At 38.6% G+C, this 26,719-nt stretch overlaps 1 protein-coding gene across 1 annotated transcript in view; it reads left to right on the top strand.

The window, feature by feature from the left end:
• The window catches only part of MAPK12 (mitogen-activated protein kinase 12), a 32,434-nt gene extending 6,048 nt beyond the window's left edge, over positions 1–26,386 (top strand). The window contains exons 3-12 of the mRNA XM_059471955.1: positions 4,368–4,426; positions 5,679–5,790; positions 14,273–14,302; positions 15,970–16,017; positions 19,028–19,142; positions 19,749–19,820; positions 20,407–20,486; positions 21,231–21,309; positions 22,846–23,019; positions 23,809–26,386. Coding sequence (XP_059327938.1) covers positions 4,368–4,426; positions 5,679–5,790; positions 14,273–14,302; positions 15,970–16,017; positions 19,028–19,142; positions 19,749–19,820; positions 20,407–20,486; positions 21,231–21,309; positions 22,846–23,019; positions 23,809–23,879 — 840 coding nt within the window. The 3' untranslated portion in view covers positions 23,880–26,386. The remainder of the gene's footprint in view (positions 1–4,367; positions 4,427–5,678; positions 5,791–14,272; positions 14,303–15,969; positions 16,018–19,027; positions 19,143–19,748; positions 19,821–20,406; positions 20,487–21,230; positions 21,310–22,845; positions 23,020–23,808) is intronic.
• The last annotated feature ends 333 nt before the right edge of the window (positions 26,387–26,719 follow it).

Below are 26,719 nucleotides of genomic sequence, written 5' to 3'. Positions count from 1 at the left end.
GCTGGCAGGAGAAAAGAAAAAGAGGTATTCCAGGTGTCCCTCATCTCTGTGAGGATGAAAGGTGACTGTGGTACAAGCCTTGGCATGAATAGTAAAAATTTTAAAAAGACTGGGAGTTTTTAGTGTAGTAAAAGGATGCCCATGATGAGGACAGCGCAGGAACGTGAAGTTAATCCTGCAGAAAATTTAATGTGACATAGTATGTAGTTCAGCAAGGCTCTCTCTTAAGAAATGTACTTGCATGTTTAGCCTGAATGCTAAAGCCACTCAACTTCACTGTGTTTTCATGCATAACATCTGCTGGAGAAAGCAGCACTTACTGCATGAGACACATAACCAACATTACTTATTAATTTATACTAGATTCAGGTCTTTTGATGTACTGCTGCTTACATCAGAAACTCTTTTACAGAAATGAAATGAGTCAGTCCTTGAATAGAAGTAATCCAATACAAAGTACAGGGGAAGGCAGAGGTAAGGAGCTATTCACCATTGTGCTCTGCTGTTGAAATGGTGTTTGGAAAAGAAGGCAGCTGGGAAGGGAAGGGCAGAAACCACCATACCAATGTGAACCTGCTATTTGTTAACAACAGTAAAGTTGGTGAATGTGGTCAGAGGACACACACAGTAAGGCTAAGAAAGGCTGGAGATGCTGCTACCCACTCCCCACTGGCTTCAGAGTAAATATTTTGGGGTGAAAGCATACCTTTGGAAAACAAGTTAGACCAGGAGATGGGTAGTTTTGTGGGGTTTTGCTTCAGGAAGATGCAGCATCTCTTATGAAGACAGGCTGGGAAGGTTGGAGTTGTTCTGCCTGGAGAAGAGAAGGCTCTGGGGGGACCTTAGAGCAGCCTTCCAGTACACAAGGAGGGCTACAAGAGAGATGGAGAGGAGCTTTTTATAAGACAGGACAAGGAGCAATAGTTTAAACTGAAAGAGGGTAGATTTAGATTGGACATAAGGAAGAAATTCTTTACTGTGTGGGTCATGAGGCACTGGCACAGGTTGTTCTAAGAAGATGTGAATGCTTCATCCCTGTAAGCGTCCAAGGCTGGGTTGAATGGGGCTTTGGGCAGCCTGGTCTGGTGGAAGGGGTCCCTGCCCATAGTAAGGGTTTAGAACTACATGAACTTAAAGGTCCCTTCCAAGCCAAAACAATCTGTAGTTCTATGGAAGTGACGCAGTATTACACCCTGTCCTTGAGATGAAAGCTATTAAAGTACTTCAGTGCAGGCTGAGGAAATCGAGGTTATTTTTCAGTCAAATGTACAGTAGCTGCATTCTTTGTGGGAGAAATTGCCTCTTGGCAAGTTAGTTGGGGTAAAAATAAGACCCCGAAAAGGCAGCACTGCTGCTGATTTCCACAGATCCTTTTCATTGCCATTGCAGAGTGTACTGGGTTCATTCCTCAGCTGAGCTTCCAGCTCTGATAGCGTCAGTAATTGTGCTGATTAATGCCAAAAATACATTTATAGAAGGTTTCATAGATATTTCTGGTACATTTCATATAGTCAACACTATGAAAAAATAAATTATTCTTGTGATTGTTTATGGTGGCTTGCTTTAGTGCTGGAACATCATAAAGTTCTTTACAAATGCTGTCTTTAATTGAGAGATTTCAAACAGAAGCAGAATTTTCCATCATATTATAAAGGAGGGAGTTGACTACATTTTTTCTGTTTCTTTTCCTTTTCCTGAACAAGTAGCTGGAGTTGTATCTTCCTCAGAGGATTTCTTTTATCACATATTTCCTTGTGCTTAATATAGCTGCAAAAACCTCTGGCCTAAATGGAAATATGAATGACTCTGCTCCAGTACAGGAAAATAATCCCAAACCACAACTATTAAATAAAAATCACTGAGGAAAAGGAAATGGGTCCTTCACTATATTTTAATATTTATTCACTATTAGTATGTCTTACCATTTTGGACACTAACATGGATTTCAGGATTTTTAGAAAACCTGGTTCGTAGAGGAAAAGAAGTATTCTGAAATCCTTAGCATATTTAAAGAGTTTTCTAGTTCATTATTTAAAATTCCCTTCTTTGGGAGCTGAGCGTTGTTCTTGGTGGCTTCATTCACTGTAGAGGATTTGCAGCAATGGTAGGTTTGTCTCTGTAAGTTTGCAGCCCTGCCTCAGCAGTAGTGCACATCAGGCAGCGTTGAGTACCAGGAGCTCTGTGTACTTGAATAGATACACATTAGGATGTTAGTGAGCTTCACTAGTGTGTTTTGGGGCTGGTCTGTTCTGCATGGAAATGTGTTCTTCATGCTCCTGGATTCCACAGGGGGTGCCTGATAATGCCTTGGTGCACAGATGCATGAGATAGAGCAGCCACATTATTTCATCCTCCTCTGTGTCCCTTCTTCTCATTGTGGTGTCCCAGTGTCTTTCACTGCTACATTCAGATGTGGTGGGATTTATTTTCTTGTGGTTCTTGCTTAGGTGTATGAGGGCATGGAAATACTTGCTAAGGAGAACAAGCAAGACTTTTGAGAAAGTGGAGCTTGGTAAAGGAAGATGCATATTAAATAAGATTACTGCTAAAATGTTAACTTCCTTCTTCATATATGTACATCTGAAGAGAGCACACTACTTTTCTGGTTGTGTGTTTGCATACACACACTGCCTTAGGAAATGCCTGTAGGGCTGCATTATGCTCCACTGTTGCAAAGTATGTCTTTGTAATCTCATCCTCCTCCTTTCTCTCACTACCTCCACAGAGCAAAGGAAAAACTTATGTAAAACTGATAAAAAAGAAAATTCTTATTGTAGTGTCAGCACTAGTGGTATTACTTCAAATAATAACCACATCCTCTGTTGGTTTAATTATTATTTTATAATACTTATTCTTCTTTAATTAGTTTCATATAACAGTCCCAAGTAAATATTATTGGTGACTTTTTTTTCAAAGATATATGTGCAGAGAAAGGGAGGTATAATTTTCTGCCTTCATCTTTATTAGTTTTTCTACCTTCTTCATCATTTTGACAATATCCAGTCTAACTGTAGTAGTCTACCCTTAATGTGGAAAGAGTAAAAATGTGTGCAATAAGGATTTCATCATGGTTGGGCATTTAAAGCTTTAAATAAAGGAAGGTGTCCTTTTCTTGCATTTCCCCCCTCCATTTCTGCTCATGCTTCTCTTTGTTTTCACTTTTTTAAGATGATGTCTTATTTGGATGACAGTTCTTGATGACCTAATGTCTGTATGGCCACAAAGATAGGGTTGAACAAGGTTATAAAGCTTATTAGTCTTTTAGCTTGTTTCTGGCAAAGTCCTGCATAGCCTCATGTTGCTAAGAGCAGCAAAGTTGTGGGTTCAGTCCCCACACAGGCCGTTCACATAAGAGTTGTACTCAGTGATCTGTGTGGGTCCCTTCCAGCTCAGAATATTTTGTGGTCCTGTGACATAGCAGCCTGCACCTGGGAAACACCACAAGCACTCTGAGGCTTGGGAGTCTTCCTCTGAACAGACAGAAATGGTCATGAATTAGCAGCAGGGATAGAAAAGAGGCAGCTCTAAAAGCCTGTGTTATTTAGGCACTGCCTGGATTATGCAGCATCTAAAATCTGGCTTTAGATCACTGCAGCTACTTCTTTTTGAGCATTGAGTACTGTGTATTTAATTTTCTGGTGTTCAGTGGTCTTGAAAGTAGCATTGGTATTTAGTGTAATGAACCCAGTCAGTTTGTGTAGTTCTCCCAAAACCCATTCTAATAGGAAAAGCTGTGGTGGAAAATCCATTTTACTGGATTATTATTTCTCTGTTAAGTGATAGGATGCTTTTGTTTGACATAAAACCCTCTGGAGAACCTGAGGTATAAGCCATAGTAAATCATATAAAGTTCTTGCTAATTTTTTCTCAATAAAACCAGCTTCGTTCTGGTTTCTTCTTTGTGCTTCCAAGAAGCTATTGTAGTCTATGTACCTAAATTACCCTGTTGCTGAAATTGGAAGATGTTTAAAGTGCACCTCATTGATAAGCAGCAGGCCCAGCTAGGTGGAGAGCACTTACAAGTGCTTCATTTTATAGTCTGATTTTTCTGGTTTATTTTCAGCATGTCAGTATTGAAAGTGATAAAATACTGTCTCCTCTTACGTAAAACTGTTAGCCTCTGAACTTTTAGTTCCAGTAGGTACTTTTTATATTTTTTTGTTATAGGGTAAAACTGCCATCTGAGTTATAAAATCTAACACATAACAAATCCTGGCACTACTTTAGGTATTCTTTCTGACATGTTTATGCCCATAGCTAATGTCTCAATGTGTTTTAGATTATATTTTTCCACTTATTAGGTGATTTAGGCTTTATTGTGTCAAATCAGCCATTAATTTTTTTTCTATTTTTTCTTTTTTTTTTAGGTCATTGGAATTTTGGATGTATTCACACCAGATGTAACGCTGGAGAAGTTTAATGACTTGTAAGTTCCAAGTTGTTGTTGGAGCAGAGCATTGTTGCATGTGTGGGATGAAAGGTTGTTGCTTTTTAAATAGAGAATTTCAAAATTGTTGCTTCATGGACTTTTCTTTCTGAGTTTCATCTTAATATAACTCTTACATGCAGCTTTGGTGGGCTGGAGTTCTCAGATTGTCATTGGAATCAGTTTCCTGTCTTTCAGCCCTTAATAAATGGCAGTTTAGTGAATTCCCTAATCCACCTTACAAATCCTGATTTCTTACCCTAAGGCCCAGGTTGCTCAAATGGTGGGGCAGTTCTTAACCCAATCCAGTAGGCTAAAAGTTACTCCCACTATGTGGCATATCTCAGTGGGATCCATCCAAATTCAAGGATCAGTTAAAAGTGCTGCTGCTGCTGAATTTTTTGGTGTTTATCTGCATTGTGGTTTATTGTGCCCCGTGACTTTTTACCCAGTCAGTGGTCCAAACAGCACCTGATACAGGTTGTTTCTACCACATCTCCCTGACCTTTTGGTGGCTTCTCAAACACAAGATGTTTAACATGTCTGCTGTTTTACTTGTTTACTGCTACAATTCTGGTGAATTAGAGTTGCTAGAGAAGCAGTGTCCAGAAATCCTGTTCTGGATTTCATCTAGTGTATCTGTGTTTCCTAAACAACCTTGTGTATTTATATGTTAACAAAGAAAGCTATCTGACAGAAAAATGTAGAAAATGAAGTACAGAAAACATGGAGCATGTGTTCATATTGATTGTTGAGCCAAAATGAATGTTGTCCATATTGTCTACTGTGCTGGCATTTTACACAGCATATGTAATAGAGTGCACATGTACCTGATGAGCATTGAAGCCCTGTGTTTGAAATGAGACCCTAAAATCATCCTCCAGATTTTGCTAGCTCAGTGGCTGTGCTGCTCGATCATGACTGTGAGGTACATTGCCTTGCATTAATGTCTTAGTTTTTTGTGTAGCTGTCTTTGAAATATCATGAGGCTTTTGGTTAGTTTCTTTCAAAGCTAGTTCTGATAACTAGCAAATTTCCATAATCAGTGACAGAACTGGGCAATAGCTCTTTGAGACAATCAGATAAAAACAGATAGGCTTGGAGGGTGGGAGGATGAATTGTTTGGTAAATGGAATGATCTATAATTTAATATTGTAATTGAACTATAACATACAATAATGCTTTACATAACAAAGTTAATCAAGTTAATCTGTTTGGTTTTCTTTCTATTTTTGTTTTGTTTTGTTTTAAGCTACCTCGTTATGCCATTTATGGGAACAGACTTGAGTAAGATAATGAAGCATGAGAAATTAACTGAAGATCGAATCCAGTTCCTGGTATATCAGATGTTGAAAGGCTTAAAGGTTTGCCAGTTGTACTACTATTTTGATTTCACAGGATTTTTTCCTAGTGAACTGTTATGGAGAACTATAAGTACTTATAATTTAATAGCAGGATAAAATTTATCTCACCTAGTATAGTAAAAATTGTATACTAAATTAAAATCATTATATTCATTTATTATAGAAAGTATAATTTTACAGCTGAAGAATCCTGTCTCTCTCAGTTTCTTATCTTACATAAGGTGCTCCAGTCCCATAGTCATCATTATTAAGCTTGTTTCAGTGTCTCTCTTTAACTGAGAAGCCCATAGCTGAGCACAGCACTCCTGGTGTGTCTCACCAGAGCTAAGGAAAGGGAAGGATCATCTTCAAGGTGCTGGCAATCCTCTGCCCAATGAATGAGGCTTTTGGTTGTCTTTGGTTCCAGGGCACAGGTCCTTTTCTGCCAAGCTGGTCAATCTCCAGCCTTGTCTGGTGCATGGCATTATTCTCTCCCAGGATTTTTGTGAACTTTGGTGGGTTCCTGTCAGCCCTTTTATTGGCCTGTGGAGGTCTCACTAAATGGCAACACAGTCATCTGGTGTGTCATTTGCTGAGGGAGCCCTCTGTCCCATCATCCAGGTCAGTAATGAAAATGATAAACAGAACTGACTTCAGTACCATCCCTAAGGGGGCAGTGCTGGTGATGGGCCTCCAGCTGGACTTCTGCCACTGATCACAGCTCTTTGATCCAGGCAGTTCAGTCAGCTTTGATCCTGGCAGCTCAGTCACTGTCCATTAATCCAACTCCTACTTCCACTGTCTCTCAGGGTGTTATGAGGGCTTCAAAAGCTTTGCAAGAGACAAGGTAAACAACACTGTCTGCCCTCCTGTCATCCACCAATCCAGTTGTCTTATCACAGAAGGCTAACAGGCTGTAAAGTATGATTTTCTTCTGTAAATCCATGTTGACTACTGCCAATCAGTTCTTTGTCCTTGTAATTTTTGGAAATGGTTTCCAGAATTACTTGCTTAGCACATTCCCAGAGAGTGAGGTGTGGCTGACTGGCCTTCCTTGATCCTCTTCTTCAATACACTTTTGAAGACATGAGCAATATTTGCTTTCTTACAATCATAAGGAACATCTCCTGCTCACCATGACCTTTCACATACTATTAAGTGGACTCCTGATGACATTGGCCAGCTTCTCTTAGAATTCATGAGTGCATCTCATCAGACTGTTTGTTTAAATGTTAAATTTGTGTTTGTTCAGATATTCCTTATCTGATCCTCCTCCATTGAGGGTTAAATCTTCCTGCTCCAGACTTTTCCAGCAATTTCAGGGACCTATGATATGGCAAATAGTACCAGTAAAGATGGATGAAAAGAAGGCATTGAGTACCTTGGCTTTTTCATGCCCCTGGTGCAATTGCCTGTGTTCTCCCTAGTTTTGTTTTTGCTCACAGTTTGCAGTTTCTTCATGTAGAAGTTCATGGTCTTACAACACAAAAAGAAGAATTCCTTAAGCTCCCTTTTTTATCTATAATCTGTATTAATGTGATGGGAAAATGATTCTTGATCCATACTGGTACTACAGTTCTTAAATTACTGTGTTTACTTTTGGGTTTACTACTTTTTTCTTTTGGTGACACAATTCCAAGAGAAGAAAAACCTTGACCTAGGTCTGCAGGCTTTATCCAGGCTCTCCTGCAGTTAAAGCTGTTTAACTCTCTTTGCTGCTCTGGAGACACTTAAGGAGGCTATGGAATGGCACTGTCTAAATGGAATGTCATTCCTGGGCTGCTGCTGGCACTGTACAGTTTTGGTTTTATGGCCCTGTAACCACACAATGTATGGGCAGAAATTTCCTCTGTGCTTGTACAGATAAGTGAGGTCAGTGTAGGGGTTTGCTTGTGCAGTGGAAATACAGACCTGATTTTGAGACAGGAGCATGTGGCACTCCTATCAGGATGTGGATTCATCCAGATCTATACTTGCATTGTCAAACACTATTAAAAAATAATTAAATAGCAGCACAGCTTGCTGTGCCTGGACAATGACATCAGGAGCAGCATAACCATGATTCTGTTGTCCCTCAGCACTGAAGAGATACAGAAGGGCAAATAAACTGTTTTACTCCCATCAAAAACTGTAATAAATACATTTTCTTGTTGAGTCGTGCATTATTGATTTCTCTTTGACCCTACCCTGGATTTTGTGTTCTTATTTTAGTAGATTTTTGTTCACATAGCCTTTTACATGTGCTAAGTAATTATCTTTTGTGTTTATAGTTGTGCATTTAAGTGCTACAATTCCCATGTTACAAATGCAGGAACCTCAAGTCAGGTAAACTAAAGCCAGGTTTGGGGAAATTTGTTTTATTTAAACTGGAGGAAATATCGCCTCTAACCTGGATTCTGAATGTGGAGTTACAATTACAGTTCTGTAATTAGTTCCCTAGTCACAAAGCCATGTCCTAATAAGTGTTGTCTGAAGGACTGTGTAAATGGAGTGGTCTGTTTAAGTTCCAGCAGGTAGCTGTCTGGGAAGCAGATTTCCAGGAGAGGCATGCTATTCACCAGGGATGAAAAACAGCATTTGTGCTGACTTTACAGGCATATGCGAACCTTAAAGAATTAGTTTAGGTTGAGTGTAGTGGAAAGGATGAATAATTAATTTAATTCTGGTGAAATGGCTTAGAAACATCTTGGTCTAGTGACAGTCACTCTATGACAGAGGCCAGCAGAGCAGAGCTTGTGGCCCCAAAGGCTGATGCTGAAGTCTGTTGGATCAGTAAATGTGGAAGACAAATGTGGAGCAACTGTGTGTGGTTGACATACATGGGAAGAAAACAGAGCAGGAATTTATGAGGATGTATTGGGCAGGTTTGTGGCAAGGTTTGTTTGTTAGTGAAGGCTGCAGGGTGGCTGCTGTGAGAAGACACCAGGAACTGCCTCCTTGTTGAACAAAGTTCCAGCTGGCTGCAAAGCAGACTCACTGCTGGCTAAAGCTGAGCCCATCAGCAATGATCATGGCATGGTAATACACTTAAGGAGGGGTAAAAAAATGTTGGCAGCAGCTGTGAGAGGGGAGTGAGAAAATGTGAAGCAGCCCTGCAGGCACCAGTGTCATTGAGGATAGAGGGGGAGAAGATGCTACAGATGCTGGAGTAGAGGTTTCCCTGCAAGCCCTGGTGGCACAGGTTGCTCCTCTGCAACCCATGGAGGACCACATCAGAGCAGATATCCACCCAGCAGCCGTGGAGCACACCATGCTGGAGCCTGGGAATGTGGCCTAAATGAGGCTGCAGCCCATGGAGAGCCAGTGCTGGAGCAGGCCCCTGGCAGGTTTAGTGAGACCTGTGGCCCTTGAAGGACCCACACTGGAGCAGTCCACTCCTGAAGGACTGCATCCTGTGTGAAGAACACATGCTGAAAGAGTTCATGAAGGACTGTCTCCTGTGGGAGGAACATAAAGATAAAAGCAGTTACATGGCAACAGCTACCAGCTGGGATGCTGAGATAGTAACTGTGATAGATCTTCTGTAAGAAGTGGTTTACCTGAGCAGTTTCTTACCCCATGTTTTTAAAACTGTACGTACCTCAAAATTACCTGCAGGAAATAAAATATTATTTTGCTACTAGACTGTTTTGTTATTTCTTATTACACAGCAAACTCTGGAGAACAGTCTTTCCTGTATCTGTTCCATTAATTGCTGGATTCTCATTGAACCATTTGAGCCAGAAGTACACACCTAGCTGAAAATATTTTTAAGAAATAGGAATGGTCTAGTGTTGAGGCATATTCTTGTAGCCCTGTCTGTGCTAGGAAATATGTTAAGCTGAAAGCAGTGTTGCTAACATGCAGACAAGAAAGAAAATGAGTCAGTAATTTGTTTATTCTTTTACAGATATCAGTAAATTAACTGTTTAAGAAAAGGTTAGCCAAGTTTTTCATTAAAGCCTTGTACTTTTTAAGGTCTACTGTATCTGGGTTAAAGACAGCCCATTTGTGTTTACTTGGATTGCTTTTTTGTCTGGGCATGGGGAACAAACATACATACATTTAGCTAGCACTCAGTAGAGGCATTGCAAGGGAAAAATGCTTGCAACACCTGGGAAGGGGGAGAATGCCACTGTAGATCTTTGTGGTAAAACTCATTCAGCTTCTCAAGCTTAGCCTCTCCTTTGTATGATGACTTTGTTTGTCACCTTTTAACTTTGATGGAGTCTATTCTGAGGGGGTTTTTTGGTGTTAAAGATGTAACATGCAATATGCATTTGTCTTTTGTAAAGTATATAAGAACTTTATGGTATCTGTATTTATGTCTGGTCAAAGGCAAGAAGGCTGTTCATCATTTTTGTCACATTGCATATATTACCATAACAACCTGTTTACATGTGACAGTTTAATGTGTGTAAGGGAGAGCTCTGTGTGACTGATGTACTGTGAAGGGATAAGGGAGATTTTTGCTAAGCCCCCCAGTCATTTTCCTTGCAGGCTTCATTTCTACATTCTATCTGTAGGCTGCTTCTGGATTGGTTGTATACAAAGGGCTCAACAGCCTTGATTTTAAAAAACCTGTATAAATTGAGGTCATGACTGAGTTCATGAAGATTTTTATCTTCAGCCTTTGCTCTGCAAGTCTGTACAGTTCTTTTTTGTCAGTTCTTATCATTTTACTGTCTTTTTTCTACAGAGAATGAAATACTAATTTTCTTTCTTTGGTGAGCCTTGTAATTCAATGTGATGTGACACCATTTAAAAGCAATGGCTTACCTCTCCTTTGCCTGTTGCCTAGTTGGACCTTAGTCTGGCATTAAATTTTACTTACATGTGAGCTTGCATCTTGGAAGGGCTTCCATAATTTCTTTTTTGCTATTGTTTGACAGAAAAGCTGTGTGTTGTCAAAGAGCACAGAAGGCAAGCTAAACATAAATGTCTGTATATGTAGGTGGAAAGAGAGTGCAGCTTTCAGTCTTGGGTCCCTGTTCTGCAGGAATGCCAGCTGGGCTCCTGTTCATAGAGGTCTGGGGGAGGTGGCTGTCAGTCCTCTCTCTTTATTCATTCTGCTTGGGAAGGGACAGACAGCTATAGGGCCATGCAAACAGCTGTTCAAGCTTCTCTTGCCATATTTATGGTAAGATGTACTACTCTAGTTCTGTCCTTTTCTCATTTGTATTTACTGTTTGTTCACATTTATGCTGGATTTTTCTGCTTGTCTGCTTTCCCTTCCCCCTCTGACTCATTTCCTCTTCAGTTTTTACTTCCCCGCCAAGATGCTTTTCATTTTCATTTTGCATGTTCCCTAGAACACATTCTCCTGAGTCTTTATTAATTCCCTTTTGATTAGCTTTTTATTTTGTGTAGAGGTGACATAGAAAGAAAAGAATGCTTGAAATTTAGATGATTGTTGGATGACTTCCTAGCACGATCTGAAGCTTGCATTCCAGGATTTATGCATACTATCAAAATTGTCTTTGGGATAATGCACAGAGCTCCTGTGCTGCAAGGCACTTCACTTGTGTTAACTGGCTTCTTGAATAAAATATGGTTCAGGTGAAGTGGTAGAAACTTTGTGAAGAATATGACTACTCTGTTCTGAATCATTAAGAATGAAAAATCTGTCAATGGATGGATAATTTAATGAGGAGAACCAGTAAGAACAGGATCCCATTTCAGAAGGCTGTTGAACAGAAATAGAAAACCTTCTGAATGAAGACTGGCACAGTTCCAGTGTTGCTACCTTCCAGGAGATTATGAAATGCATTTAAAAAAATACTGCTATTGTTAAAGAAACATTGCAGCACAGCACCAGTATTTCAGCTTACAGAAAGGCTGATGTGTGCATTGCAATCAGGAATAACTGCTAATTCAGGTAATTACAGTAGTGTTGTGTTATGTTAAGAAGAGCTTTCAGAAAATATAGGAGCTTTCCCCAAGGTGTTAACATGATTTTGGTGCTGTGGACATTCATAAAACCTTCAGTGGGGTGAGAATGACAGCAAAATCATACTCTTCCCCCCAAACAGGTGAGATTTTCTTTGACTGAAATTGTGAAGGGTGCAGACCTTTTAATTCCTGGTTCTACATTCCACATTCTTAGGTGCCAAATGACTGGGTCTGCCAGCTATTTCCTTGTTGTTGTTATCTTATTGTATTTCATATTTCTGGAGTCCCATCTTAAAGTCCATACCTTCTTGATGGTCCTATTATGCAGCTCCTCTCTGCAGCACAGTTCCTCATGGCTTCCATAGGGGCTCCTTCTGGGCTCTCGACCCAACCCCCTTTTATCCCAGAGCCCTTCATGAGCTACAGCTGCTACCCAACCAAGGATCCCACAGCTGTAGCTCATCCAGAGCAACAGGACCCACCTATCTAATACATAGGACTCTCACTACATATATATATTCACAAGGACTCCTTTATAACAATACATATATTCAGGCCCCTATATTTCCTTACTGTGTACAGTCTTTGCAGCACAAACCAACTATAGAATATTTTAAGCATCTGTTCTGGAAAATCAAGAGGCTTCAGTTAGAAGATATTGCAATAATTTAGAATGCAAGTAGATATTGTGATATCCTTGATCAAGATAGTGATAACAGAGGACATCTTTTTCTTAATTTATTGGTAGTTTAACTATTTACACTTACATTTCTAGTTTGGGTTTGTTGTTTTGTTTTTTAAAGTACATATGGTCTCCATGTAAAATTGACAAACTTCCTCCTCCTCCTGTCCCAATTCACTTCATGCACATCCATAACAGATAAAACATTTTGTAGTTTTGTGTTTGCTGTAGTGGTTTTTCAGCAAACATTCTGTGAAGCAGCCGTGTGCCCTCAAAGTCTTGTGTCAGCCCCAGGAAATCCTGTGAGAGGCTTTGGCATTTCCTATGGGTGCTGTTAAACCTTGCCCAATCTGTAAGTAATCTGCAGCAGGAGCTGAACTACTGCAGCTGCCAGGACAGGCCTGGGCTCTGGCACAGCAGTGTGACCCTGCAGCAGCAGGGCCCTACCACAGCCTGGGCTGGGTTGGTAAAGTTGTAGGCACAGGGTCAAAGAAGTGGGGGCTTTTCCCCCCATCCCTCTTTTCAGAACCTATCAGACCACATCTGGTGTGGCTGGTCAGGTGTAAGAGAGGACTAACTGTCAGAGATTTTTTCAGTCACTGCTTGGCACCCTAAGTGCAGATCTTGTGCTGCTTAGGTTGTATGGGTTGTGTTTTAAGTTCAGAAATCTAAGTCTGAAAGGCACATTGGTTCTGTCTGAAGAAGTTGATTTGGTTCTGTAGCTTTCCTTTCTTTGTCTTGGTGTTTCTCATCAGCTGGATTGTGAGGACCCTTTTGCAGAGGGACTGTTGCGTTTGTGAGTTTAACTGCCCATCCTGAGGGCTGCTGGGGAGGATGGTCATGGCTGTGGCTGATTTGCAATTATCCTGCAAAGCTCCTTTCTTCTGTGCATTTCTTTGATGTCATGCTGACTATTCTTGGTTGGTATTTTCTGGCTCTGCCAGCTAGTTCCCAGTGACCCTGTTGCCACTTGTCCCATTCTTCAGAGCAGAATAAAATGAAAGCTCTTTGGGTGAAGCTGGAGGATTTGCATCTTATTCATCTTTTCTCAAGTCTTTTTTTAAAATACTTTTATTGTTCTCATGTTTTTTAGCATCACTAGTATGGTCTGTGGGGGTTTCAGATCAGTTCCCCACCCCTGAAGGGATTAGCACATCCAGGCTGCTCTTGGAAACCATGTCCTCAGTTCAGAACAGCTTTCTGCATTTCGATCTTTGCAAGAGATGCATGTATCTGAACTAGTTACTAGAAGTTCCCTTTATTGACTGTGATGAAAATAGTCTCTTTTAGGGTATCATTCAGTGGTGAGAGAAGCTGCATTCCTCAGTGGGGAGCATTTAGTGGCAGTCATGGGTTTGAACACCTGTATTTTATCAGGTATCATCCCAAAAGAACTAGTCCTGGGTGTTCAGTTTGGTGGTTTGGCTTTTGTGAGCCCTTAAATAGGTCACTGAATGAGTGATGAAAATATCCAAGTAAAGAGAATGTCTTTGAACTTGACCTTTCCACTTTCCATTGAGGAAATACTGAAGCATGTAGCAAGAATTCTCAGATAAGACCTTGACTGGCCTTCATCCCAGTCTCAATGATCTCTTAAAAGCCAGTGCTGCTGAAGCATATGAATCTAAACTGTGATGGCACACCAGAGACACCTATTGCAGGAGAGCATTTCTGATGTATAAAATAACCATGTTTCATTCTGATATACATATATCAGTTGCAGTACTCAAACTGATTTAGTGGTTTCTCATTATTAAGAGAGGGAAAGGACAAAATACTAATGAACATTAAATAAACATTAAAACCATGGCTAAAGGGATCTTCTGTGCAACAAATAAAATTTTTCTAATTTCAGTTTACTTTAGCACCATGTATAAGTGTTTTCTCTCCTACCCCAGGCTACTTTTAAACTCAAGACCTTGACTAAAAAAATACTTTCTCTTTTTACAGTATATTCACTCATCAGGCATAATTCACAGGGTAAGTGGAAAAACATGAAAGATGTTTATATTTTGATAATGTGAATGATGTTTGTGTATAAGCATGCTTATAAATAGGCCTGAAATTCTGTTTATAGCTTTTCTCAGTTTGTTGGTACCTTTGATTTCTTCTCCAGTGCGAACAAAAGGTGGCATGGCGATGTCAGTGTAAGCTGGCACTCAAGTTGCCCTGAATACAGCTTAGATTTGGGGTTCCTAGATTACTTTTTGAAGTTGAGTTGTAAGTCTCCACAAGAGCAAATAGTGTCTAAATTGAGATAGATAAGAGCTGGGGGTTTTTTGTTTATTTTTTAATGAAGAGTAAACTTTTAAAAACAGTGTTTAGGTTTTCTTTAAATGTTTTATTAGTGTTCAGAGTTCTGAGGGATCCTTAGAAACTGAAAAAAATTATCCAAAATTATAGAGATTTAAGAACCTCAGGGTTTTTTTCTGAGAGAAATTAAGCATTTGTTTCCTTTTTAATCCCTTCTCTGTATAAAGTCCACTTAAAATCACTTCTGCACTGTGAGGAAGGAGTTCTGAATGATGCCTTTGTGGTACCAAGCAGCATATCTTCCCCCGAAACTGCATTAGAACAGTAGAAATTGTCCTTTTTTAATCAAGTGTCAGGAGCACCATAGACAGTGCACATTGTATCAGCTTTAAGCTGGACGTGGAAAATACACAACTGACAAAATAATGTAAGATGTTTATATTTTTATTTTTGCAACTGCTGGGATCTTGGTCTAAACTTACCCTTGCTTAGTTTTCTTCTAAGGGCTCTCTTGATGACCCTTGAGCTTCTTGGTTTTATTACGGTTTTTTGCACCAAATTGTTTCTCTCCAAGGCCCCTCTGATCTTAAAAGATCTTTGTATAAAACAGGTGGATCCATGTTAAAAAGTTCAGAGAGAAGCTACTTCTAAAGATCTTGTGCTAGAGTGTATCAAACAAAGGTTTGAAAAAGCTGAAGGAGAATGTATATCTAGTAATGTATTTCTGAGCCATTGGTGTTGCAATATCATCTTAGTCCTTGCCAGTAATCTTCCCTTTGCTAAACTTTACAACTGTGGAAGATCATTGGAAGTCTCTAAGGTGGCTTAAGAGACTTAAGGGAATACTGTTTTTATGTTGCAGTTGTGTTAACTTTCATGGGAAATTGATTTTTCCACAGAAGAAAGCATAGGGTTTTATGTAAAATCTTGTTTGATTCTTTCAGTACTCCTTCTAAATCTATCAGGGTAAGGAACTTTTATAGTGCATATTTTAATATGCAACATGTACAGTCCAGAACTATAAATGTGAATTTTTAACCTTGTGGTCATAGTATTAAATGCAACAAATTATTGTCCAAACCCCTCTTGTAGAAAAATTAGAGAATTCCTTCACTGGAAAGTATTTTCCTGACTTATAGCAGAAAAAAAAATAATTATTTTTCTTGGAGGGGAAGTATACTGGAAAAAAGCCAAATGTGCAAGTTTGCATCCTTGTTTGTGTTATTTGTGTTCTGACATCATTTTACCTGTTGCTGTTCAAAATAGTTACATAAAAACTATAAAACCAGAAAGAAGGAAGGACAGATACCAAAAAAGAGTACTCTATTGTCTTGCTGTAAAATTAAAAAAAAAAACAAAAAAACACAAAACATTCATTTAAAATCTGGTTGCAGGATCTAAAGCCTGGAAACTTGGCAGTAAATGAAGACTGTGAATTGAAGGTAAGGTATGTTTGTTTGAAAAACCAGTCAGACGTGTTAGAAGGCAGAAGACAACAGGTGCAGCAGCTGTGGACATGCTGGCTGGTTTCTGTGTTGGGCCAGGCTTTTTGCTCTTGAACCACAATTGGCCTGTGCATCCTCACAGAACAACAGGGAATTTGAATGGGGACTTTAGTGTCCTGGTGTGTAAGGACACATCAGATCTTATGGCCAAGGTATTGTTCCTAAAAGAGACAGAAGAGTTGGTGGGAGTGATTCGGTTATGTGAGAATTTCAGCTTTAAATAAATAGAAAAAGTCTTACTCTACCAGCTGGGAGATACAGAAGATCAAAGTTTGTGAAGGACACCCTTAATGGAATGAAATAAAATGTGATGCAGAGCATTACAAAAGTGGATTTTAGCTTGCAACACACAAACTACATACTTGCATGTAGCCATTGTAATACAAATTTTGGTCTTTGGAGACTGACCTGAATGTTCCAGGGTTCTGTAATTTTAGTGTTTTCCTATCAAACACAAAAAGCCATTGACTTTTCCTGGCTTGGAGGTGGACAAATTGGGGATGGATCCCACGCTGATGGGAAAATAAGACAGTGTAGAAAAAACAGTTGTATATGGATGTCATCCCCCACACCCCCAGCTGTACAATTGTATTTTGAGATGCAGGCCAAGTGTCTCCTGATCTGTATCTACTTATTTAACAAATCTTTTTCTGCACATTCTCAAAGTCAGTTTATGCAGGCATAAAATCACTTTGCCAGGAATAGTGCAACCATTTTCCCTTTTTCCCTCATGTCTGTGCACTCTGCAGCTTCCCTTGCATCAACTCCAGTGACGATGAGACTGTAAGCAAGTTGAAACAATTCCTTGAATGGTAATTAATTAGCTATCAGGTTTTTCACAGTGAGCTTTCTGATGCTCGTTTTTCCCTCATCTGATGCTCTCAACTCCTTCATAGGTATCAGAAAAGTGACAGTGGAGGCTGTATGAGGGGAAATCACTGTCCTTTCTGCACTCTCAAAGTGACAAGTTTTTTTTTTTAGTTAATGAAAAAAATTAGGAAAATTAAGTTTGCTGAGTCAAAGAAGACCTATCCTTAAGGAGCTGAGGGAAATTGGGTCATTGTTCTATAATTCACAGATTATAAGAAGGATTTTCAAACATGCTCTGAAAATTTCTGTGGAAGTTCAAGCTGAAAAGTTGGAGATTGCAGTGTGAGAATAAAAGTTTTATATGAAGATACTTATTGAAATGGTACCATGTTAAGTACAAATAGGATACAGTTGTTCTGGAGTTTAATGAAATGTAAATTAAAATAAATCACGAAGTTAAAGTATAATACACAAAAATTCTTGCTGTCGTTTTCTACTTCTACAAATCTACAAGACCAAATTATATTTTAGCTGTTTCCAACTCTACATGTCACAAGCCTTGGTAGATAAATGCCTAAAAGACTGTGACAGAATAGACTGTACCACATCTGGATTTGATCTGTTACTTTTTTTTTTTTCTTCCACCATCCCTGCTGTTGTTCTGGGAAAATTCATGTGCTGAATTTGTACAATAAAAGCCATATATAAAGGTTTATACAAAAATTATATATACAAAAAAATTGCATCTAGTGAATCTTCAGTACCCAAAGAATCAGCCACAATCAAGTGCATTTAATTGGTATGAATAAAAAATGTCTCCCTTTGCATTCTGTTCCTGTTTTTAAATTGATTGGTAATCAGCAATTATGAGGAAAACATGGAAATTATATTTCCAGTATGGCAATAAAGATAAGCCATAACATTTTGTATTCTTGATTTGTGAATGAAAATATAGTTTTCCTTTTTCTGTTAGTGCCAGGGAATGATGAAACTATCCTGAAATATTTTAGAATGCTTAATTGCAGAGAGCATTACAAAAACATGACTCTTGGCATAGGAATGCTTAGGTGTCCCTATTAAAACCCCTGCCCTATCAATAAACATGTGCAGTGTGATTCACATGGCAAGCTGTGGCTGCTCATGCAAAGCTCCATGTTTAGTTATCTGTGTGTCACCATGGTTTATCTTCAGTAGAACTTGACGTACCCATGCCTCCCAGTTCTTGTTAGAAGCATGAGCTTTCCAATGAATACAAACTGATTGTTGTTCTAGGAATGGAATTTTCTTACTGTTTTCAGCATCTTTTGATGGTCCATACCGGTGGGCCTTTTTAAGGCAGATTTTATAGAAGTTGACAGAAGGCCATAACATTCATTTTTAATCTTGCTGCTGTACACATTGCTATATCTAGAGAGAAATATCTGAGAATCTTAGAAATAAGCTGAATTGTGCATAGCACTTTAAAAAAATTGCATGGTTCTTGCATTTGTTTCAAAAGGTTTTTCTATAGTTGATGCTGGAGGTTGGAGAAGACTTGATGGGACTAAGTGATGGTAATTCCCTACTCTTGTTGCTGTTTTTCAGTGTGACCTAGAGGAAGTCTTCCCTTGTATCAGTTATTCATGATGATCTATCATGATATATGATGCATAGATATTCATTTCTACTATCATATAGTAGAAATAACAATACCTTCTTTCTTCAGAATATTGTTGGAACACACTCTTGAATAGCTGTGCCACCTGGGATATGAGAGCAGTGGACACTGTCTAAAATGGGTGCTGTTCTTTTAGCTGTAACTTGATACAATGGTGATTCTGTGGTTGGGGAATATTTTGCATTAAGTGTGTCCAATATCTCCTTAATTAATAAGTGAATAATTTTTTATTTTCTTTACTGGTCTTACAGCTTTTGATGGTGCCATAGAAGTATGTAACTTGAAAAAAAGTTATTCAAATCTCTCTGCTACCTCTGTCTTGATTTTTAAAATGAGAACAAGACACTTCAATGAGAAAAAGATCCAAAAATAAACTAATCTCTGCAGATTGCTCCAGTTTTGTTTTTTTCTTAGAGTTGTAAACAACTGTATGAACTAGATAGCAAGCTGATATGAATGTGCTTTGTGCTTCCACTGCAGATCCTGGATTTTGGATTGGCAAGGCACACAGACAGTGAGATGACTGGCTATGTGGTTACAAGGTGGTACAGAGCCCCAGAGGTCATTCTTAACTGGATGCATTATACTCAGACAGGTCAGTGTCTCTTCTAAAGTATCTTGACAGAACTAAAGCATTCACTGGGTCAGGTGAGATGTACACAAGGCTTTGTTTCTGAAATGAACAAGAAATTGGAGGTGAAAATGACAGTGTAATGATGCAACATTTCCTTGTAGATAAATTGCAGGTAATAATGTGGTGGTGAGTTTGGGGATTTTTTAGATACGTTTTCTGAGAGTAATAGAAAGTGCCAAGGTTATTAGAAGAAAATTATTTAAATTATACAGACATGACAGTCTGGTCTCTCTTCTTGGGTTCCTATAAATTAATTTGAACAGACAGGGAGAAATGGCAAATGGAGAGAGTTCAAATAACACTATGAAAGTTTTTGAAAGTACTGAAAATTTACTTCCTATGCCTGTTATTGGGAAACTCATTCTGCATTTTATAAGATTATCTCCAGTTTGCTCATTACAAAGTCTGGTAGTTTTACCTATGCTGTTCATCATACTTGGCAAGGCACACATTTATTTTATAGAAGGCTATAAAGGTAATTTTTATACTTACTTAAAATATGTTTTAAATTAAACTTTATGCATGTTTAAACAGACAAGTTGATGTGCCTCTTGGTCTTTTTTTCAGTTGACATCTGGTCTGTGGGCTGTATAATGGCTGAGATGATAACAGGGAGACCTCTGTTTAAGGGAAATGATCGTATCCTTCAGTGAATTTATGATACTGATTTAAGAAAATTATGACAGGTGATTATGTAATACAGTAAGTCTGTTCAAAACAGATGAGTATAAATTGAAATTAATAGTAAAATGGCTTACAGCTCTCTCATTAAATCATTATTTCATATCTGTACCATATCTGCCAATTAAAACTTGTATTACTGATTTTTTTCAGTAGAGGTGATCTTTGAATCACATTCCAAATAATCAAGTAGAAGGCTCTGTGATAATAGAAATGCATTTTTTTTCCTAGTGCATGTAATACATGTGTTGATTGTTTAGATACTCTTAATAGTTTTGGACTGATTTTTGTCCAGACAACACAGAACAAGTCTGATGATATTAGAAAATTTTGCAGATGATTCAATTATCTGTTCCTAAATTCTAGAATATTTTCTTTGCCTTTTCTAAGAGAAATGGAGAACTTTCATCTTTCATAAATCTTCTGTTCACTCATTGAATTAATTTTTTTACATTATTCTCCAACAGCAAAGAAATGCATTACTTTTGCAGGATTATTACTTTCCTAATAGTGAAAGAATTTGTTCCTTATTTCTGGTATTCAGATCTGGACCAACTCACAGAAATAATGAAAATAACAGGTACACCAACACAAGATTTTGTTCAAAAATTGCACAGTCAAGATGTGAGTATTCTGATTTGTCTGTTGGTTTTCCATGTCTTATTTTTCCTTTAAGCCATGCTCAGTTCTTAGACAGGCTGAGGTAATACATATTGACTGCTGATATGGCCCCTGATGGTTCTTCTCTGCCTTGACATGGTTTGTGCACCCACAGTAGCTACTGGAAGTGAGGGTGGAATGACAGAAAATTATCAGAACATTATTTAAATATTTCAGGATTCCAGTGTGTACCATATAAACAGCAGAGGTGATACATGGCAACTTTTATTGTAAAAATACTAAAAGCAGGGAGATATTCAGAAAACCCAGTTTTTTGCAAATGTCTCTTTCCTGTCCTTATGGTGATGTCCTTCTAGAATCCTGAGGCCCTTCTTATAAAGAGCCTGAATTTATTCATTAGTGGAACTGTTCAGTTTAAATGTAAAGGAATTACTGTATAAGGTTCACTTCTAGAGATTGCTGTAAACTCATGATGACATTCTTTCAAGTAATTCATACATATTTATTTGAATAAATATACAAAATATGGAGCACTAATAATTAAAGCTTCACATCATAATTTCTAAATCATGGTTTTAAAGTGATTAAAAAATATTCCATTCAGGAAGAAGATTAATATCATCAGAAAAAATGCATTTGTACAACATGCTGTCAAAATATTTTTGAGAAAGGTATTAAGCATATAGTTAATGTTGTCTCATTACAAAGGGGGCAAAGATCTAATTTAATATCCATGTTTGTTTTAAGGCAAAAAATTACATCAAAAGCCTCCCAAAAGTCCAGAAGAAAGACTTTGCATCCATCTTGAAGTATGCGAATCCTTTGGGTAAGGCTGTTTGTGTGGATGTGTGCAGCTTGTTCTTGTGTTTGCATTGGAGGCAGCTGCATTATAATTCAGTCATGTGACAGGGGTTGTGGTGGTTCTTGGGCTATTCTGTCTCTTGTTTTCCATAATTCATCATTTTGATTGTGGAAACTGAAGTTTAAACCCTGCCAGGAATCAGTTGTTTCTTAGAAGCATAAAAAAAATTAGTATGTTGTGTTTTGGGTTTCAGTCTAGTACCTGCTTATTGGTTTTACTTGAGCATTTTTCTCGAGAGCCCTAGCATATCAAATAAATGTAATAAAATTTTCTCTGTACTGTATTTGAACTACAATTCTGAGAGCCCAATCTGATCTGCAGTTGAAATACAAGAAAATGGAAAGCTGACATTTTAGTAATAGAATTAATACATCCTGAGAAACATCTGTGCATTCCTGAGAAACAGTGGCTTGGATTCCATAAATCTTAGCAGCCAGAAGAGCCTATCAACTGTGCATAACTGTGACATGAGGCTGGCAGAGCTCTGAAATTACTCTCCTTAAGCATTATCAATTCCCCAATGGCCTAAACACTAACAAGCCAGTTTTATTAGAATATTAATTAAGATACTTAAATTTTCATAATTTAAGTTAAAATTTTAGTTTCAGATACGATATGAATAAAGCTGATTAATAAACAGCTCTTACCCTTACTGCATGGTTAGCTGATGGGTAGCTATAGCAAGCTACACATTTCCATTTAGTTCTTAGGATGTCTTTTATCATTTCTGTGGCCATCTGGCTGCTTCAGGTCTGGAATATGCAACATGGCAAGCAGACATTGAAGCATCCTGTTCCACACTTTTTGGGGTGAAGCATCACTTCCCACACTGTCTCTACTTCCTTTCAGCTGCTTCAAACCCAAGAACTTTCAGGATAGAAAAACAGAAAATAAATGAATCATTCATCTTACCTGTTTACACTAGCCCACTTTGACAGTCTAGCAATGGAATGAATCCAGAATCCAGAGGAGGGGAACATGCAGAACTTTAATGGGTTGTTTTGGCTGAGGTCAAAACCACATAGGAGATAAAGTTAGCTCTGAGGTTCTGAGTATGGACAGCTGACCTGTCTTAGTGTACTTCAGAGTGTACTTGGTCTGGGTTTGGTGACACAGAGCGCAGTTCTCACTCCCTGTTCACCTGTTCATTCAGGTGCTGTCAGGGGGGATGTCCCTTAGAACCACAATGAGTGGCAGTGCTTAAAGACACCTGGGAAAGCCCAGGCTCAGTGGTCCTGGAGCCAGAAGCTGAGGAGTCATTAGCTGAGATGTTTTCTGTACTGCATACAGAAGCAAGGGAGCACCTCTGCATTGCATTAGGCTTTATACACGTCCCAGCTTGCTCACAACAGTCATGCAAGGAGGCCCCACTGCCTATAAATGGACCCACAGTGATCTGTTACTCCATGTAGTTATTTGAAATACCTCCAGGGCAGTATTACCGTGTACAAGTGGAATCAGGTGTGTGGGTTGATGCACTGTTGGTTTTCTGTGCAATAGCTGTAAACCTTTTGGAGAAGATGCTGGTGCTGGATGCAGAGAAGCGAGTCACGGCAGCTGAGGCTTTGCTGCATCCCTACTTTGAACCAATTCATGATCCTGAGGAAGAGATTGAAGCTGAGAAATACGACGACACATTTGATAACATGGATCTTCCATTAGATGAGTGGAAGCGTGAGTTTAATTTTGTGATGTTTTCAGAATTAGCCCGATTGAAAGGCCATGCAGAAATAAAAATGATCCCCCTTACAAATTAACTCCCCTGCTTTTGGTCATACAGGGTAAATAGACAGCATTAAGATAAATGCTACTGATAAGCCAGTGTTCCTCTTACCAAGTTCTTGTGGAAGGATCTCTAAAGGTTTCTTCTCTGCTTCCTAACAGAGGCTGTCCTCCATTTCCCTAATGTTTCTGTCCTCCCATCTTCTGGAACATAGAAAAGAAACCATTTCTGTAACTTGCCTTTCAGTGGATAGAGCAGGTGAAGAGATTTTGTGACTGTTGCCTCTACAGGACTGCAGTGGTTGCTGGCCTTAGAGTCTCTGAGGGAGAAAAAAACATATCTGTGTCAGCAGAGATTTAAGTCCAATCTTGTTTTCATCTAAGGTCAAAGGTTTGTAGTTTGGCTTTTAAATCAGGACCTAACTTTTAAATCTAATGTGCTCAGTAGCTCTTGCTGAGGATATTGCCCACTATACTCAAAAGTCAGTGCTCACGTCCCTTTGAAAGCCCCTATACCATTTCAGTACTGGGCTACTTTTTTAAATCTGAAATGGTGAAAAAGTCATCCTTGATTCCCTTAGGTTTTGTACTCTACCTCTCTTTTTGCCTGAAGAGGTCTCTCTCTTCCTGAGCTAGATTAGAGCCCAGCCATGCTGGGGTTGTACCTTGCTCATTCATGTTTGTGTAGCTCCTTTTCGGATTAGACCACAGCAATGCTATGTCTGTTCTGTTGTTTTGCAGGCATTACATATAAAGAGATACTGAACTTCAAGCCACCACAGACATTGGACTCAAAGGAGACAGCAGTGTAATGGCTCAGTATTTTCAGAACTCTGAAGGCAGAAAAGTTGTAAATGTTTGTGACATTTCAGGTGTATAAAACTCCTTATAAATACGTAATCTGTTTCATCTGCACTGTAACAATGTCCTTTACTCTGCATGTGGAAGTTGGTGCCTTTGGGCGTAGCATTTCAAAAATGGCCAGAAACTTATTTCTGCCTACAAACTTCTTCCTTCTGCACAAAAGGACTCAGACTGCAATACCCTGCTGCCATCCTCAAAAGAGCAGGATTAATTCTTCAACTCAGAGATCTGAAGAGTGCAAGTTACCACCCCAGGCAAGCTGAGAACACAGTATATCTGGTGTGCTGTGACTGATCTCCAAGGCCACTGAACTGTCTTGAATGCAAGGGGTATTCATGTGACTTCCTGTGGGATATTCCACTTTGCTGAGATGTCTGGGAAGGCTAATCATCTCCTGTTACCTCAGGGACTGCAGTGGGTAGCAGACTGAGTGAGTGCCTGCATCCCCTGTCCTCTGTGAGTAGAAGAGAACCTCAGAACAAGATTTCATAAACTTGCTAGGTGAACAGTCACTGTATATATAATCACTGTATAATATTTTCCCTAAATACAGTGCATTTTCTTTGTATAGTAGAATAGGGATCAAGGATTTACAGGGAGAAATTCTACAGATTTTCTAAAATTTTGTAAGCTCTTCAACATCTTAGTATTGAAATTATCTCAGACAATCAGCAGTGCTGATTTTAAAAATAAAGCTACATGTGGGTCACTTTGTAGGAAATGAAATGAGGACCAAAATGATAGACTTCCTCTTCATCAGGAATACCTGCAGCAACCTGGCTTTTTTTTACAGTGTACAAAGCTGTTACCAAGTGAAGAATAATACTGATTTTTTACTGATTTAAACTCATCTTACTTGGAAAAACCTTCAGACCTTTTGTGGAGAGGTACCTTAGCAGGAGTCAGCTTCCTGATGGGATATATTGGTTAGGTGCTTCCTGAGTTCCTGTCACTGTCCTGTTACTGTATTTTCCTAGGTGCTTTGTTCATAAGGGTCTCTGAGAGGTGGGAAAAAGAGCTGGCAAACCTTTGTGAAGAATTTCTGTGTGAAATTGTTTATCTTTCTTAAAGGTAGTATCTTCACAGTTGACTGTTTCGATATTCCCAATGTAATAACACCATGGTGTGTTACTACTGAGTGAAATGAATGTTAAAGAATACATTTGATCCTAGCAGGTAGTAACTGGAAAAAAGAAGAAATTACTTGTGTTTTTTTTTTTTTTTTTGCTTTAATATCCAATATAAACCATAAGTTTAATAAAGGCAGAGTTACTCTGTTTCTTTCAATGAATGTTTGAATTAAACACCTGTAAATATTAGCATTTGTTTAAAAATTGTTTGTGATGAGAGTTGATTTGCTGAGGTGGACACCTAGAGAGACTAAATAGTAAGAGAGACCTTAAATTCATGTATTTGACAAGTCATTAAAAACGACAGTTTCAGGAATTCATGAAAAAAAAAGCAGAGAATGTATATTGAATCAAAATATTTTTCCAAACTACAGCTTTCTCACAGAGAAAGGCATACTTAAGAGTCATACCCCATTTTGCACTATGGACTTTCTGCTTGGTCTACACTTCTGTGTTAAATAGGAACTTTATCTTTTACAGAATAGATATTGTCTCTTAGAATCATGTTCTTTGGTCTTCTTAAAAGTCGTGGGAGAAAAGTGCCTCTTGGAATTAGTGGTGTTGATAGACTGAGTCAATGGGAAATGAAAAATGTCAAACACTTAATTGAAAATGCTGCCTCTATATTTTAAATGGAATTCAACACTCTAAATTTTTGCAAATACCTAAAGTCTGGAGATAATGCAGATGGCTCAAATGTTAGTCAGACTAGGAGGGAGCATTTTGTTAATTGAAAAACTGCTTTGCATTTTCTTCCCTAAAGGCTAACGCTTCAGTGGGTATTTCCACAAAGTCAAGCACTAAAATCTTCCACTGCTGTGGCAAACTTTTACCTCTCTTAATTTTAACTTAGCTTTGGAGAAGCAGCCAGCACACATGAGAAAGACATAAAAAGATAGTGTTAGCTTTTCTTGGTAGTGAAGAAATACAAGGCCTTCTTAACTGAAGACCTTGATGCATGTCAGCAAAAACAGACGTACTGCTGTGCCATCAGCAAATGGCAAAGCCAACATCAGGTTGGTCTGGAAGTTTCTGTGAAGACATTGAATTCTGCAGAAATGGCTCCAAGGGCCATCTCTCCAGTAGAGATCATTGAAAGAACTGTGAGGTGAAAGCAGAAATACTTTGCAGCAGAAGCAGCTGCTACTCCAGAGGGAGAGACAACAGTTCCTAAGTTTTTATTTGCTATTCCTACTGGTGCTAAGCAACTCAGGTATAAGAACCCAATTTCTGTTTGCCTTAAAAGAGAAATGTAAATACATTCTGCATGTACATGAAATGTGTTGTGACAAATAAAGGTTGCGAGTTTGTTTTTTACACAATAATGGTCTTATTTTCCTCATATGTATTCGCAGATGTATAATCAGTACTGAAAATATTACTTTCAGTAAAGGGATCTGCATGAAACTAGTATTGTAGGTACATTTCATGTAATAATAGCTGCTGATACAGGTTCTTTTGGAAGCTAGTGAGACCACAGATGCTAATCTTTCTCCCATTTTCTGAACCCAGAGTTGCCACAGAGCTGATCTGACTGTACTACTGCCACCATATTATTTCTTAACAGTTTCTTGGATTTTACCAGACATCTCTGCTTTGTTCTGAAGGACAGGATTTTAGTTCTTAAATACAGTTGCATTTCTCAGTCTGATTTTAAA

This window comes from Ammospiza nelsoni, chromosome 5 (assembly GCF_027579445.1).
Source record: "Ammospiza nelsoni isolate bAmmNel1 chromosome 5, bAmmNel1.pri, whole genome shotgun sequence".
In the NCBI taxonomy this organism is placed as follows: Eukaryota; Metazoa; Chordata; class Aves; order Passeriformes; family Passerellidae; genus Ammospiza; species Ammospiza nelsoni.
Note: the sequence above shows the minus strand (reverse complement) of the source record. Positions and strands in the feature narration are given on the sequence as shown.